A 15371-nucleotide genomic window follows, 5' to 3' on the forward strand; every position below is an offset into this window, starting at 1 on the left:
TAAAAGTAGGCAGGTCCAACCCCTGAAAAAATGCATCGATATCCACAGATGAAAAATCCCGCCTACTATATAGAGCACTATAATATTGGAGAAACTGATCTGTGTTTCTGTATCATACTTCTTACCCCTCCCATCCCAATTGGTGGTAACCAATTTTTTTTTCTGAAGGGATGAGCCAGGGTGGCAAGAAGTTTACCCGTCTTCTCTCCCCACCTGTGAAGCTGATAACGCTGGTATTGTTCTGCCTTCTGATTTAGGAGGGTCTCAATCATACTCCTGATCTCCTGATAAGCTAATTTAGAGGTGGGATCTAACATTCTAATATGAGTGTGTTGAAATGTGTGAAGTTGTTTAGTTAATTGAATGAGCTCCCGATCCCACTCTTTCTTTTTAAGAGAAACATAGGAAATAATATGCCCTCAAATCACAGAGGCATTCCAGATGCTCACAGAACCCACATCAGGAGAATCATTGTCTGGACAATATTCAAGCAACTTAGTTCTTAGAAATATCCGAAAGTCCTTATCGTTATAAAGATGAGGCACCAGACTCCATGAGACCTCTGACTGTGGGGGTAGTAAGCAAGGCCAACCTACTGGGGCATGATTTGGAAGAATGTATCTCATACCCCTGTACCTTGGAGAAAGACTCCTGTGCATTAAAAGATAATGCAATCTTGCATACACATTATGGGTGTGGGAATAAAAGGTGCAGTCATATTCACACAGATGTAGAAGCCAGCCAGACATCCAGCAACTCCAAGGTTTGGGCCATAAAATTAACTCTCTTTTTAGCCTGGTCAGGCGTGTGCTTCTTAGATGGCTTACAGTCAAGAATGGGATTAGCAGTGATGTTAAAATCTCCCCCCCCCCCCCAGGATCAATTGATGTTCAGAATACCCCGCTAAATGTGCTGCTAAAGTAGAAAAGAATCTATGACTATAAATATTAGAGGCATATAAGTTACAAATCATTAGCTTCATACCCCAGAGCTCACTCAAAACAATGATGACTTGATCCTCATTGTCTTGAATCTGCTTGTGTAGATGAAAAGGCAAGTTTTTATTCACCAATATAGCCACCCCTCTTTGCTGCCCACTAAAAGCTGAAAAATAAAGTTGCCCCACCCAACTTCTCTTAAGCTTGATATGTTCCCCACTCGTGTGATGTGTTTCCAGCAGGTATGCAATATCTGCTTTCAGCTTCTTCAGGCTAGAGAGCACCCTAGGTGATGAGGATTGCTATTGCCATGCCACCACACAATGTATGCCTCCACATCCCCACATTGCAGGAGACAAGAGATATGGTGCACTGTGTACCTCAGAAGCCAAGATGCCAGACAGCCAGGAGGGTAAAGGAGAAATTACTGTGGAAGTGGTCTGGAGGGTGCAGTGAGATGGCCACAGATGCCAGGAAAACAAGAATAGCCACTGATTCGTGATGGGCCGAGGTGGAAGGGGGGCAAAGAAGGCACCTAAAAATGACAGACAACAGCAGGCCTTGAACCAGTAAGCTGAGTGTTCCCAGACCTAGGCACTAACCACTACTCTATACTGAATTGTTAGGACATGCGCCCTGAAAACCAGTCTTTTTGCCTGCAGTCTGGTGTGCCTTCTTACCCCCTTTTCCCATGTATCTGATAACCTCTAGTACAGATGGGTTTCCTATGAGCCCCCTAACACTGTACAACTTGATGGAGAGAGGGTTCTCCGAGGACAAGCAGGCTGCTTGTTCTCACATGTGGGTCGACGTCCGCGTCGGTCCGGGAAACCGGCAATTTTGCCAGCAAAATATAAAAAAACTTTTCCAGAGTCTTCTGGCGCGATTGCAGTTTACACCACGCATTCGCAGCCATCTTCCCGCCCGTCGCGTGAGCGTTCCCGCTCAGTTATTTTTTCTCCGCGGTGAGGTGCGGTCGAGTTTTCCCCGCTCCTCTCAGGCCCAGGAAAGAGTTTTCTGCATCTGTTTTTGTACTCTGTCTTTTTTCTTTCTTTTTTCTTAGGATTTACAGTTTTTAAAACAACTTGCGTAGTTTTTCTTTACTTTTGTTGCCCTTTTTAAAGTTTCCTTTGTGGCCGGCTTGCTCCCTTCTTTTTGTGCCCTTTTTTCTTTTAACAGGCACGAACTCGCGTCTTTTGATTTTGCCAAAGCCGTTTTTTCTTCCATGTCATCGAAGACACCCAGTGGCTTCAAACGTTGTACTCAGTGCAACCGGACTATCTCGGGTACCGATACCCACGCTTGGTGTATCCAGTGCCTTGGGCCCGACCACAGCCCAGCCGCTTGTAGTCTGTATCTTCGCATGAAGAAATGGACCCAAGCGTCTCGAAAGGCCCAATGAGAGAAGCTTTTTGGGGCGCAGTCCGGTCATTTGACATTGACATTGGTACCGAGGTCGGCAGCATCGACATCGACATCGAAGGATGCATCAACGTCGAGAGCGAAGGTGATGGCTGCTGAATGACCAACTCGTGCTGGGAGCAGTGAGGCATCGAGTGGGTCTCCACAGGTGGTCTCGAGGCCTCCTGTTATGCAGACCCCCAGGACCGACCTTTGTCGGACCCGGCCCCGAGGAGACATGAGGATTCCACATCTTCCTCATCGGTACTGAGGAGTCTCTATGATGGGCGTTGAGCGAAGGCGAAGAAGCACCGTCATCATTCTCCTTTGACACACAGTGCCAGGAGCTCCGGGACATCGAGGATTTGGCACCCGAGAAGCGTCGGCGCCGAGAGGATCGCTCCCCCTCTATTCAGGAGGTGCTGATGCGTTGGTCTTCTGACAGCCCGGTACCTGCTCCCGAGCCTCGACAGATTCTGCCACCGGCTTCTTTACCAACCCCGTAGCCTTGTCCGATGGCGGCTCTCGATGAGCGCATCAGGGTCCTACTTCCAGAACTTCTGAAAGGATTGCTGCGCCAGTCTGCTTCAGTATCAGGGTTGTTTGCGCCTTCCGTACCATTTGCTGCAGCGGATTCTGGCCCTTCGCCTGTGGTGAGGTCCCCGATCTCGGTGCCGCCTGCGGCATCGGTGTCAGCTGCCACCCAGGTCAACTTTCCTTCGACGTCTGTGGAGGAAACTTCACCAGGCGGGCGTCGACTTCTCGGCACCGCCATCGAGGACGTTGTTCCTCGGCATCGAGGCAGGCTCAATTTCAGACTGCTCTGAGGGATGTCTTCTCCGATACTGAAGATGAGCGTTCATGGGAGGAAGAACCTTTACCTCTTTTGTCCGGGAAATGGCTGTGGCTATTCCCTTCCCTATGGAGGTTGAGGATGAGCCTATCCTGACCCCGCAGCCTTGTCCAATGAGGAGCGCATCAGGACCCTGCTTCCAGAGCCTCTGGAAGGGTTACTGCGCCAGGCTGCTTCGGTGTCGGGGTTGCTTGCGACTTCCATACCGTCGGCTACAGCAATCTCTGGCCCTTTGCCTGTGGTGAGGTCCCCGACCTCGGTGCCGCCTGCGGCATTGGTGTCGGCTGCCACCCAGGTCGACTCTCCTTCGACGTCGGTGGAGGAAGCTTCACCGGAGTCCAGGCGGACGTTGACTTCTCGGCACCGCCATCGAGGACGTCGTTCCTCGATGTCAAGGCAGGCTCAGTTTCGGACTGCTCTGAGAGATGTCTCGTCGGATACTGAAGATGAGCGCTTGTGGGAGGAAGAGGAGGATCCTAAGTACTTTTCTTCTGATGAGTCCTTTGGGATTTCTTCTGAATCTTCCCCTCCACCAGAAAGGAGACCACCTCCACCGGAGAGTCTATCCTTTACCTCCTTTGTCCGGGAAATGGCTCCGGCTATTCCCTTCCCTATGGAGGTTGAGGATGAGCCCAGGGCTGAGATGCTCGGGTCCTGGATTATCCTTCTCCACCTCAAGAGGCTGCAACGGCTCCTTTGCATAATGTACTCAAGGAAGTCCTTATGCGAAACTGGTCGTTCCCTCTGTCTAACCCCGTGATCCCGAAAAGAACTGAATCTCAATATCGGATCCACGGAGAACCTGGATTGATGAAGTCTCAGCTACCTCACAATTCCATGGTGGTGGACTCTGCTCTCAAAAGGGCCAAGAGTACTAGGGACTATGCCTCGGCGCCCCCAGGCAGAGAATCTAGAACCTTGGACTCTTTTGGGAGAAAGGCGTATCATGCTTTTATGCTCGCTGCCAAAATCCAGACATACCAGCTCTTCACGAGCATCCACTTCCGGAACTCGGTGAGGCAACTGTCTAGCATGGTTGATGATCTCCCTCCGGAGCAGGCCGAGTCTTTTCGCTAGGTGGTCAGGCAGCAGAAGGTGTGTCGAAAATTCCTGTCCAGGGGTCCGTTCGACACTTTTGATGTAGCATCCCAAATCGCTGATACGCAGACTCTCATGGCTGCGTGTCTCTGACCTGGATCATTTGGTCCAGCAGCGGATGGCGGATGTTCCTTGCCGGGGGTGGGGGGGGGGGGGTAACCTTTTTGGTGAGAAAGTAGAGGATCTGGTTCACCAGCTCAAAAAGCACAATGATGCTATGGATTCTCTCTCCCGCCGGGCGTCTTCTGCTACTACCGCCTCATCTAGGAGGTTTTTTGGAGGGAAGAGGAGTGTACCCTATTCCTATGCTAGGCGTAGGTACACTCCTGCTTCTCGGCAGCCTGTCCAGGCTCAGTCCCAGCGCGCTCATTCTCGTCAACAGAGTGCGCCTAAGGTCTCTGCGGCTTCCCAGCTTTTGACTGGCTCCAGTTCATCATAGCCTCAGAAAAAGTGTCCGTACCGGACGACTTGCCGGTCGGGGGAGGTTATTTATTTATTTTATTGCATTTGTATCCCACATTTTCCCACCTATTTGCGGGCTCCGTGTGGCTTACAATACATTGTGTGTTACAGTACGATTATGGGTTACATTGAGGAGTTATGGGAAGACAAAGTCAAGTCAAAAATCGTTAGGGCGTGGAAACCATGTGATGTTACAATGGGGAAAAGATAAGGCGATAGAACAATTTCAAGAGAACATAGGGTATAACATTTTATCTGTGGGTGGAGTTTGAAGTGTGGTGGAAATACGGGGTAAGAGAAATTCAGAAGGGAGTGTATTGATGCATTTCTATTAGTATGTATGGACTTCATGTGTTTTGTTCCTTGCAATAAATTTTCTCAAAGAGATGAGTCTTCAATTGTTTGCGGAAGTCGGTTAATTCGTAGATCATTTTCAGGTTGCGTGGTAGTGTATTCCAGAACTGCATGCTTATATAGGAGAAGGTTGATGCATGCAATACTTTGTATTTTACGCCTTTGCAATTAGGGAAGTGGAGATTGAGGAAAGTTCTGGATGATCTTTTAGCGTTTCTGGGTGGCAGGTCTATTAAGTCAGACATGTATGCAGGGGCTTCACCGTGGATGATTTTGTGGACCAAGGTGCATACCTTATAGGTGATAGGTTCCTTGAGTGGGAGCCAGTGTAGTTTCTCACGCAAGGGTTTTGCGCTTTCGTATTTTGGTTTTCCGAAAATGAGTCTGGCTGCTGTATTCTGGGCTGTTTGAAGTTTCCTCAGTATTTGTTCTTTGCAGCCTGCGTATAGTGAGTTGCAGTAGTCCAGGTGGCTGAGTACGAGTGATTGCACTAGGCTGCGGAATACGGACCTTGGAAAGAATGATCTTATTCTTTTCAGTTTCCACATTGAGTAGAACATCTTTTTGGTTGTGTTATTCGTGTGGCCTCTCATAACCTCCGATCGGTGGGCTCTTCAAATAGTCCGGTCAGGATACACCCTCAATCTGGAATCCAAACCTCCAAATTGTCCACTGGGAGCTCATTCTTATAGATCCCAGCACAAACAGGTACTTGCAGAGGAGCTTTTCGCCCTTCTACAGGCCCAAGTGGTCAAACCCGTTCCACCAGGGGAAGAAGGGCTGGGATTCTATTCCAGGTACTTCCTTGTGCAAAGGAAAACAGGGGAGATGCATCCCATCCTAGACCTAAAGGCCCTGAACAAATTTCTAGTCCAATAAAAGTTCAGGATGGCTTCCCTGGGCACCCTTCTTCCCATGATTCAGGAAAACGATTGGCTATGCTCTCTGGACTTAATGGATGCTTACACCCACATCTCGATACTCCCAGCTCACAGGAAGTATCTTCGATTTCAGCTAGGAACACAGCACTTTCAATACCTTGTACTGCCTTTTGGCTTGGCGTCTGCACTCAAGAGTGTTTACCAAATGCCTAGCTGTAGTCGCAGCGTCGCTACGCAAACTGGGAGTGCATGTATTTCCTTATCTCGACGATTGGCTGGTGAAGACCACCTCATAGGAGGGTGCTCTGGAGTCCATGCGAATGACTATTCAGGTGCTAGAGCTACTGGTGTTCGTCATAAATTATCCCAAGTCCCATCTCACCCCAGTCCAAAAATTGGAATTCATTGGAGCCCTGTTGAACACTCAGACAGGTCGAGCTTACCTTTCCATGGCAAGGGCGGCCAACCTTCTGTCCCTGGTGTCCATGGTTCGAGCGTCCCAGCAGGTCACGGCTCAGCAGATGTTGAGACTTCTGGGGCACATTGTCTCTACAATTCATGTAACTCCCATGGCACGTCTACATTTGAGATCAGCTCAATGGACCTTAGCTTCCCAGTGGTTTCAAGCTGCGGGGGATCTAGAAGATGTAGTCCAACTGTCCATCAGCTTTCGGTACCAGTGGCAGCGATCTCGGGGGGGGGGGGGGGGAGCGCAGTTTTCCTCTCTGTCCCGCCCCCGTCATCACGTATTGACGCGGGGGCGGGACAGAGAGGGAAGTCTCTACTGCGCATTTGCGAGTGAGTTCGGTCACTCGCCGTTTATATGTTTGATACTTGGTTTTGCATTCTAAGCTGCAAAATGCTGGAATTCTCTTTCTTTAAATGTTTTTTTTTTTTTACATTTGTACCCCGCGCTTTCCCACTCATGGCAGGCTCAATGCGGCTTACATGGGGCAATGGAAGGTTAAGTGACTTGCCCAGAGTCACAAGGAGCTGCCTGTGCCTGAAGTGGGAATTGAACTCAGTTCCTCAGTTCTCCAGGACCAAAGTCCACCACTCTAACCACTAGGCCACTCCTCCACTCCAATGTTAGATTAGGAAATTGGTAAAAGTCTTTTTATTTCAGAAATTCTTAAGTAATTTTGTTTTGCTTTGATTTTTAACCTTGTTTATCTCTAGATATGGCTAGTTGTCTCTATATTGTAATCCACACTGAACCTGTAGCAGAATATAAATTTTAATTTTAACTGTATTATATATGGATACTTTCTTGGTCTCTAGTAGGCTCACAATCTATGTTTTGCACCTGGAGCAGTGGAGGGTCACATGGAGCTGTGGTGGGAATTGAACCCTCCAAACAAAGGTTCCAAAATTGAGCCTCTAGCTTTCAGCATTGCACAGTGACTATCACATTCTCTCCCCCCCCCCCCCCCCCCCCCCCACCAACGGTTCTGAATGCAACCACCACAGTATCCCCAGCCGTGGCCAACCTTGCAGGCAAAAGGTCTAAGCCCAGAATTGAACCTAAGTACAGAACGTGTGCCTGGGACTCTAAAATTCTTTTCACTTTCCAGAAGAGAAATGTCACTTGATTGAATCAGTTCCAGAGATTTAGCAGATTTTTTTTCTTTTTTCAGGAAGTGGGAAATCAGAACAGAGCTTGTTGTCCATTCAGAATCCATCAGACTTTTATCTCTAAATTCAAGCTATATATATTTTTTTGTATATAAACCTGTTTATTGAGAATGATTGGATCTGAAGCCATTCTGGATAATGGGAGTTTTATGATAAAAGAATTTTGGAGAGTGAGAGTGTTTCAGGCTAATGTACAATATGAGGCCAGCCACTGTTTGGAAAATAAAGGCTTTTCCAGGTATCAGTTCATGGAGACCATGATTTTGTTTTGTAGATAGAATTTTGGGTTAATAGATGTTCAGATAGAGTGCTGTACTGCAGTTACAACAATAAGGGCTAAATGTATTAAAGCATTTTAATGTTGTTAGTAAAGAAGTCTCTTTTGCATAAAGTAGGACCTGTGGTAAATAATTTGTGTTAATGCTTGTTGGCAGCAGTCAGTAGTGTGGTAGCACCTGTTAATAAATCTTGCCCTAAAATTGGTACTCTGTGGACAGTATATTTTGGAATCATGATCTCTAATATTCTCTAGTATCAGATCATGAAATGCATTCCTTTAAGTGAAGACACATTTCTTTCCTACTATTCATAGTCTGAGTTAACATAAGTAGAAGCACATTCTAAGTTCTCTCTCAGTATTACTAAGAATAGACTGTATATTTCTCAAAGTTAATGTACCCCCTAAGTATTAAATTTCATAGTTGGCATCAAGTAAATCTACTTAGATTTTTGAGCATATATTGTTTAGTTGGTTTCAGTAATATATTTGTTTTTATATATATACTTTTAGATCCCCAATTTTTTGCATTTGACTCCGGTGGCAATTAAAAAACATTGTGCAGCTCTCAAAGGTGAGTTTGTTTACTTTTGGATAGCTTCTATTTTTCCAGCCTGGTTTGATTTCTTCATATTTGTGCTTCCAATCCAGTCAGACCCATTCCCATCCTTGAACGCAGACCTATTCCCATCCTTGAAGGTAGTTGTTTATAATGAGAGTGTCATAAGCCTTTGTTCCCAGCTGCAGGGGAATTTTCCCCATTAACATCCTATTCTGTTGCAACCTAACTGTGATAACAGCACTCATCTGCCGAAAGTTCCTCTTAAACTTTGGTATTCAATGTTCTCCCCAGAACATTTTAGTACCTGGATGGGTGTGGATATTACTGCACAGTATTATAATATTTTCTGTTAATTTAGCTGGGTTGTCAGTAAAATTAGCTGGGTAGTGCACCCATCCAAAAGGTCCTAGGAAGAACACTGATATGCTTTTACCATGAATCCCTACAATTGGTGCTGTGAAAGCTGTAATAAATGGCAATGTGGTGCTATTTGGATTGTGTTTCTGAGTTCTTTGAACCTCCAACAAGACATTTTGAGGGTAATTTTATAACTTGGTATGTGGTTGAGGGCAAGTAGTTGCCCATTAGCCCATTTTATAAAGATTTATAGGCATCTATGTAGCTTTATAAAATATTAGCTTCACTGATATTAGCCAGTGCTTCCAATAAAGATCCAGTATTTTCTCTACCTCAGCAGATGGTAGGTTGTGCTGTATGGTGCTCCTGGTCCCTGGCCTACCTCCCTGCTCTGCTAGTTGTGGCTGAATTGCTTGGTTGAGCCTAATGGCCACTCCCAGGTTATCCAGTGCTGGGACTGGATCTAGTTGAGCAAGGAGCTTGGTTCCGCCACTGCACCCAGTTGCGTTCCTTAGTGTCCCTGGCTTGTGGCTTGGTCCCATAGGACCTTGGCTGAGGGATACGTGTTCCCACCCCTCCTTGCCTGCTCACACTCTTTGGTTGTATTCCCCCCCCCCCCCACCCCCCCCCCCCCCCCCCCCCCACCCCCGGGGTTCCTTGTAGCTCCCAGGCTTAGAAAACTTTTTTTTTTTTTTTTTTTTGCTTCCTGACTTGGCTTTATTCCCTTATGCAAAGCTGTTGCAGTAAAAAAAAAAACAACAACAAAAAATCTAAGTGTGGGAGCATAGATTGTGCAAACTTTCAGTTCTTACAGTGTGGGACTACTTACAGCTCCTGGTCTCCATGGTTGTGATTCTGGAGGTTGTCCCTTGGGCGAGGGCTCATATGTGGCCACTGCCATAGTAACATAATAGATGATGGCAGATAAGACCTGTACGGTCCATTCAGTCTGCCCAACAAAATAGACTCATAACATAAGGTAGGATGTGATACTACGTATGCATACTTGATCTTGATATGTTCTTGCCATTTTCAGGGCACAGACCGTAGAAGTGTGCCCGGCACTGGCCTTGTTCACCAATTACTGAAGCTGTTAGCAAAGCCCCACTCCAGCCCATCCAAATCTGTCCAGCCATGATCAGGGCACAGACTGTAGATATCTGCCCAGCACTGGCTTTACTTCCCAATTGCAGGAGCTGTCATCTAATCACTGCTAAGTTTGTTTGATTCCATTCTTTCCTTTGTGTTTATCCTGTGCATTTAAAAATTCTGATACCATTTTATCTCCACCACCACCTCCTGTGGGAGGGCATTCCAGGTATCTACCACCTTCTCCATGAGAAAACAATTCCTGATGTTATTCCTAAATCAGCCTCCCCAACCTAAATTCTGTCCCCTAGTTCTACACCTTCCCGTCTCTGGCTTTCAAATATTTGAAGGTCTGTGCAGTGGGTTGAGGACCTGGGGAACTGGGTTCAAGTCCCACTGGAGCTCCTTGTGATCTTGAGCAAGTCACTTTAACCCTTCATTGTCCCAGGTACTAAAATTTAGATTGTTAGTCCACTAGTGACAGAGAAAGTACCTGCATACAATAAAATGTAAACCGCTTTGGGTGTACCACAGAAAGGCGGTATATCAAATATCTGACCCTTTCTCTTACATTATATCACTCCTGTCTCTCATTTCCTCCGGGGTATACATCTTCAGGTCATCAAGTCTCTTCTCATATGTCTTGTGGCATAAATTCCATACCATTTTTTCACTTTTCTCTGAACTGCTTCAGGTCTTTTTATGTACTTAGCAAGATATGGCCGCCAAAACTGAACACATTATACAAAGTGGGGCCTCAACACCTCCTTTCTTCTTATGATTATAACCTCCATGTGCAGCTTAGCATCCTTCCAGTCGTGGCCATCATCTTGTCACATTGTTTCATCACCTTGAGATCCTCGGGCACCATCACCCCACGATCCCTCTCCTGAGCTGTGCTCATCATTCTCTCGCCTTTTATCTGGTACATCTCCTTTTGATTTCTGCACCCCAAGTGCATCACTCTGCACTTCTTGGCATTAAATTTTAACTTCTTAATTTAACAGAAACCAGAGTACAAATATATATTTTAAAAAACAATAAGATAAACTCAAAACATACACTAATAAAACAGTGTTTATATATAGTGAATTGTGCTCATTTTTTTTGGTGCTTTACATCAACCTGAAAGCTGCAAATATATAAAGACACCATTCCAGCATCATCGCACACCCTACCTCCATTCCAATGACAAAAATGATCAAAAAAATAGCTACTTAGCTGTACAGTTGTAGCAAAAAATGGTCTTGTAGAGTCTGTAAAGGAACAATCTTATCCGTAGGATGGCGTGAGCACTGGTGTCAGATGCAGAGAACAATGCAAGCCCCAGGGCAACATAATGCTTATATGTTGCAAAACACTCTGTGATACATCAACCAGACAGTCTTCTTTTTCTTTGGTTCCCAAAGATAAAGAACCAAAGATAAAGAAAAAGAAAGACTGTCTGGTTGATATATCACGGAGTGTTTTGCAACATATAAGCATTATGTTGCCCTGGGGCTTGCATTGTTCTCTGCATCTGACACCAGTGCTCACGCCATCCTACAGATAAGATTGTTCCTTTACAGACTCTACAAGACCGTTTTTTTTTTTTTGCTACAACTGTACAGCTAAGTAGCTATTTTTTTGATCATTTTTGTCATTGGAATGGAGGTAAGGTGTGTGATGATGCTGGAATGGTGTCTTTATATATTTGCAGCTTTCGGGTTGATTTAAAGCACCAAAAAAACTGAGCACAATTCACTATATATAAATACTGTTTTATTAGTGTATGTTTTGAGTTTATTTTATTGTTTTTTTTAAATATATATTTGTACTCTGGTTTCTGTTAAATTAAGAACACCTAAAGAGAAACCGATATTTCTTTGGAAAACCCATTATATTTATTAAATTTTAACTGTCAGACCTTTGACCATTCTTTAATTTTTGGAGATCTCTTCTCATGGTTTCTACTTCCTCCGGGGTGTCCACTCTATTGGCTGTCTTTGTGTCATGGGCCCTGTTGTCTCAGTGGGTGCCGGTCTCTCAAGACTTTCACCGCACCCTGCCTCTCTTACTCAAGGCGAGAATCATTCTAACCTGATGGGACAGCCCAATCCACCACCTGATGGGGGTACTGCTGAGTTCAGGACCCAGGCAATATGCTCCCCAGCCGAGGAGACTCATATCCATGCTGACTGTCACCCACTGTGGAGGGTCCAGCAACTGAGTGGGGGAAGCCAAGCAGACCAGGTCATAAAGAACGTCTGCTAAAAAGGCTGTCCCAGACTCCAGGTGTACCACCTCCAGGGACTCTGGGAACTGCTGCAACCAATGCAGCATGGCCCTTGCCACATAACCGCTACAGATGGCAGCTTGAATGCTGAATGTTCCTACTGAAAAGACTAGGCGGAACTGATGCTCCATCTTCTTGCCATAGAGCTCTTTAAGGGCTGAACCCCCTGGATCGGACCAGCAGTCACCTTGGTGATCGCGGTGACCAGAGCGTCCACCTTAGGTAAGGTCCAATACTTTCCAAACCTCTTCCGGAGCGAAAATATGAAGGACATCTAGAGCCCTAGCACTCCGAAGGGGACCATCTGGATTTTCTTACTGCGCCATCATCATGTAGATAAGAGCCTTGTGAAGGAGAAAATGCTTAGGGGTCCCAGTGAGTCCCTCCTTCAGTTGACCCCCTCCACGGGTCTGCAGCCTGAATCTTAAGCAGAGAGAAGGACCTAGTAACCTCATCAATAAGATGAGATATCTCCTTTTGCCTGAAAAGATGGATCACGTGGGAGCGCTCGTCTACAGGCTCCCCAGGCGAAGGATCCCCAGAATTGGAGTCCGCCATAGACTGAGAGTCCAAGAGAGATTCCAAATTCTCCCTGCCCTCCTCCAAGAGAATTGGTGTGTTCTTAGTACCTCTGGGTGAGGCTTTGACTTGGTTCTGCGGGATCTCACCTGAGGGGTGCAAGTCCCCATTCCCCCACCTTTCTTGCCCATTCACCCTGTTTGGGGTTGTGTCTACGACAGGTATCTCTTTGCAGCTCTAAGGTGCTAAAATTCCCCCCAAATTAACCTGGGTAGCTTTATTCCCTGTATTAGGGAATAAACTTTTTTTGCTGCTATTGCAGCTTTAAGAGCTGTCTGCAAATAAATAGAAGAAGGAAAAAAAAGGCAGAGCAGTCCAGTGAAGGGAAATCCCTTATCATGGTAAAGAGATTTCCCTGCTTTAGCACTCCCAGTGAGCCCAGAATGGCATGGGAACTGGATCCCGGGGCTGAGGCAGATTCAGGCAGCATGTCAAGTCCATGTCTGCCTGACACGTGGCTGGGGATGCTGCCTGGAAAGCACTGCGCTGTATGCAAGAGCCGGAAACTCAGCACTACGATGGGCCATTTCTGACTTCGGAAATGGCAGGGGAGGGGGAGTCAGGAGCTACTGGAGTTGAAATGTCTTTGCCTCCGGCCAAGACATCGGGACTCGCAGTCCTGATTTCAGCGGGAACAGTAGCCAGGGGGGTGGGAGTCCCAGAGGAACCTATGGGGGCCCCCCAGAACCTTTTGGCTCCATAGTTTAGTGCAGTTGCAGTCAGACGGGGAAGCTGCCCTCCAAAGGGGCCCCTGGCTTGGGTTCCAAGAGGCTAGCGACAGAGGAGACTTTACCGGATACAGTCCACGACCATGAACCTGGAAGCAGCCGTTATGCTTGACCACATTGTGTGGCTGCGGCCAGCACAGCAGGGAGCTAGGCCAGGGACAGAGCACCGATAGCCTGACCTACCACCTGCTGGAAGGTAGAGAAAAATGCTAGATCTTTCCAGAGAACACAGCCAGTCAGGTCACTGGTAAAACTCAGTTTTCTCTACCTCCATCTCTTGGTAGGAGGGGATAACAACCCATTTGTGCAAAACAGCTTCGCTAACTAAATAAAGGAAAATTATTAGGTAAGGCATAATCTATGTGTGTTCACTTACTGCTACCCATTTTGTAGGCAGTAAAGACTCGCGCGCTATTTCTGTGCTAATCATTTAGTGTAGCTGCACTAACTGATTAGACAGAAATGTCCACTCTCCGCCCCCAACTGCCTCCTCAAAAAAAAATTAAAAGAATTTTTAGCACACGGTTAACATACACACATTTGGCTCTTACCGCAGGACGCCTGAGCACATCCCGCTGTATGCCATTAAGCTAACCTACATAATAATTTGCACCTCCAACATTCCATCGCTGTCTGGCTGCCTGGGTTCGTAACATCTGATGATGTCAGCCAGCCTCCAGCGTTCCATTCCCCCTCACTGCCCCGCTCTCGCGTCAAAACGTAATGACGTCAGAGAGCGGAACAGTGAGAGGGAAGGGAACGCTGGAGGCGAGCTGACGTCAGGAGGGATGTTATGAACGGAATGGAAGCCAGCGCCAGCCAGCCAGAGAACGTTCAGGTTCAAGTCAAGGGGAGGAGAGAATCGCAGGACATCGAGGGGAGGGAGGAAGCAGAGGGCAGGGCAGAGGAGAATTGATGGACATGGATGGGATGGGAGGGGACAGTAAAGGAGGGAATCGCGGGACATGGAGGGGAGGGAAGAATCGCTGGATATGGAGGGGAGGGCAGGGAAGAGGAGAATCACTGGACAATGGAGGGAAGGGAAGAATCGCTGGACATGGAGGGGAGGGCAGGGGAGAGACAAAAAATCGCTTACAAGAGAGCTTTTCTAGGGCCGGTTTCATTGTTGAGGAAACGGGCTGGGTTCCAGTAGTCTATTACAATAATTTGCACCTCCAACGTTCTGAAGCTGCCTGCCAGGAAGTTGAAGCCCGGTTCGTAATGTCTAAAGCCTTCCGGTGACGTCACCATGTTGCCTGGGAAATTGTGACGCGTCTCAAGCACGGGCGCTATGAGTTTTCAGAACCATCTCCATCCCCTCCCAGTTCAGCAGTCCACCCCCCCCCCCCCGCCCTCCCCTTCCGAGTTGCAGGACGCCCCCTCCCTCCCGAGTTCCACTCCCCTCCGAGTTCTATGCCCCCCTCTCTCCGAGTTCCCCCCCCGGCCTCCCTCCCTCGAAGTGCAAGCAGGACCTGTCCTCGGGCAGCCCCTTGCCTTCCTGCGTGCCGGCTGTAATTTAAAAATTGTTACCTCGGGGTCTGGCGTCAGCATTGAAGGCGAGTGGCGCTTCCCACTGCCTTCCCATCTGTCTGAGCTCTGCCTCTGGTCCCGCCCTTCCGGAAACAGGAAATGAGGGCGAGACCAGAGGCAGAGCTCAGACAGATGGGAAGTCAGTCTGTAGTGCCGCTCGCCTTCAATGCTGACGCCGGACCCCGAGGTAACAATTTTATTTTTTTTAATTTATAGAAGTCTTTATTAAGTTTTGAGAAACAATACAAAAGCAAAGAAATCACCTCCATTAATTATTGCTAGTACATTACAAGGGTCAAGCCCCGCAATAAATGTTTTTGGCAAACAACAAAAACAGGTAATCAAAGTAGTA

The 15371-nt window shown here is 47.1% G+C and overlaps 1 protein-coding gene across 5 annotated transcripts in view; it reads left to right on the plus strand.

Moving 5' to 3' along the window:
* The window catches only part of MRPS35 (mitochondrial ribosomal protein S35), a 201074-nt gene that overhangs the window by 54106 nt on the left and 131597 nt on the right, over positions 1–15371 (plus strand). For 4 of the 5 annotated variants that reach the window (XM_030214272.1, XM_030214273.1, XM_030214270.1 and 1 more), the window contains exon 4: positions 8413–8473. The exons of the other annotated variant lie outside the window; for it this stretch is intronic. In XM_030214272.1, the coding sequence (XP_030070132.1) occupies positions 8413–8473 (61 nt within the window). The remainder of the gene's footprint in view (positions 1–8412; positions 8474–15371) is intronic. 5 annotated transcript variants of the gene reach the window in all.

The sequence above is a fragment of the Microcaecilia unicolor genome, chromosome 9 (assembly GCF_901765095.1).
Source record: "Microcaecilia unicolor chromosome 9, aMicUni1.1, whole genome shotgun sequence".
Taxonomy (NCBI): Eukaryota; Metazoa; Chordata; class Amphibia; order Gymnophiona; family Siphonopidae; genus Microcaecilia; species Microcaecilia unicolor.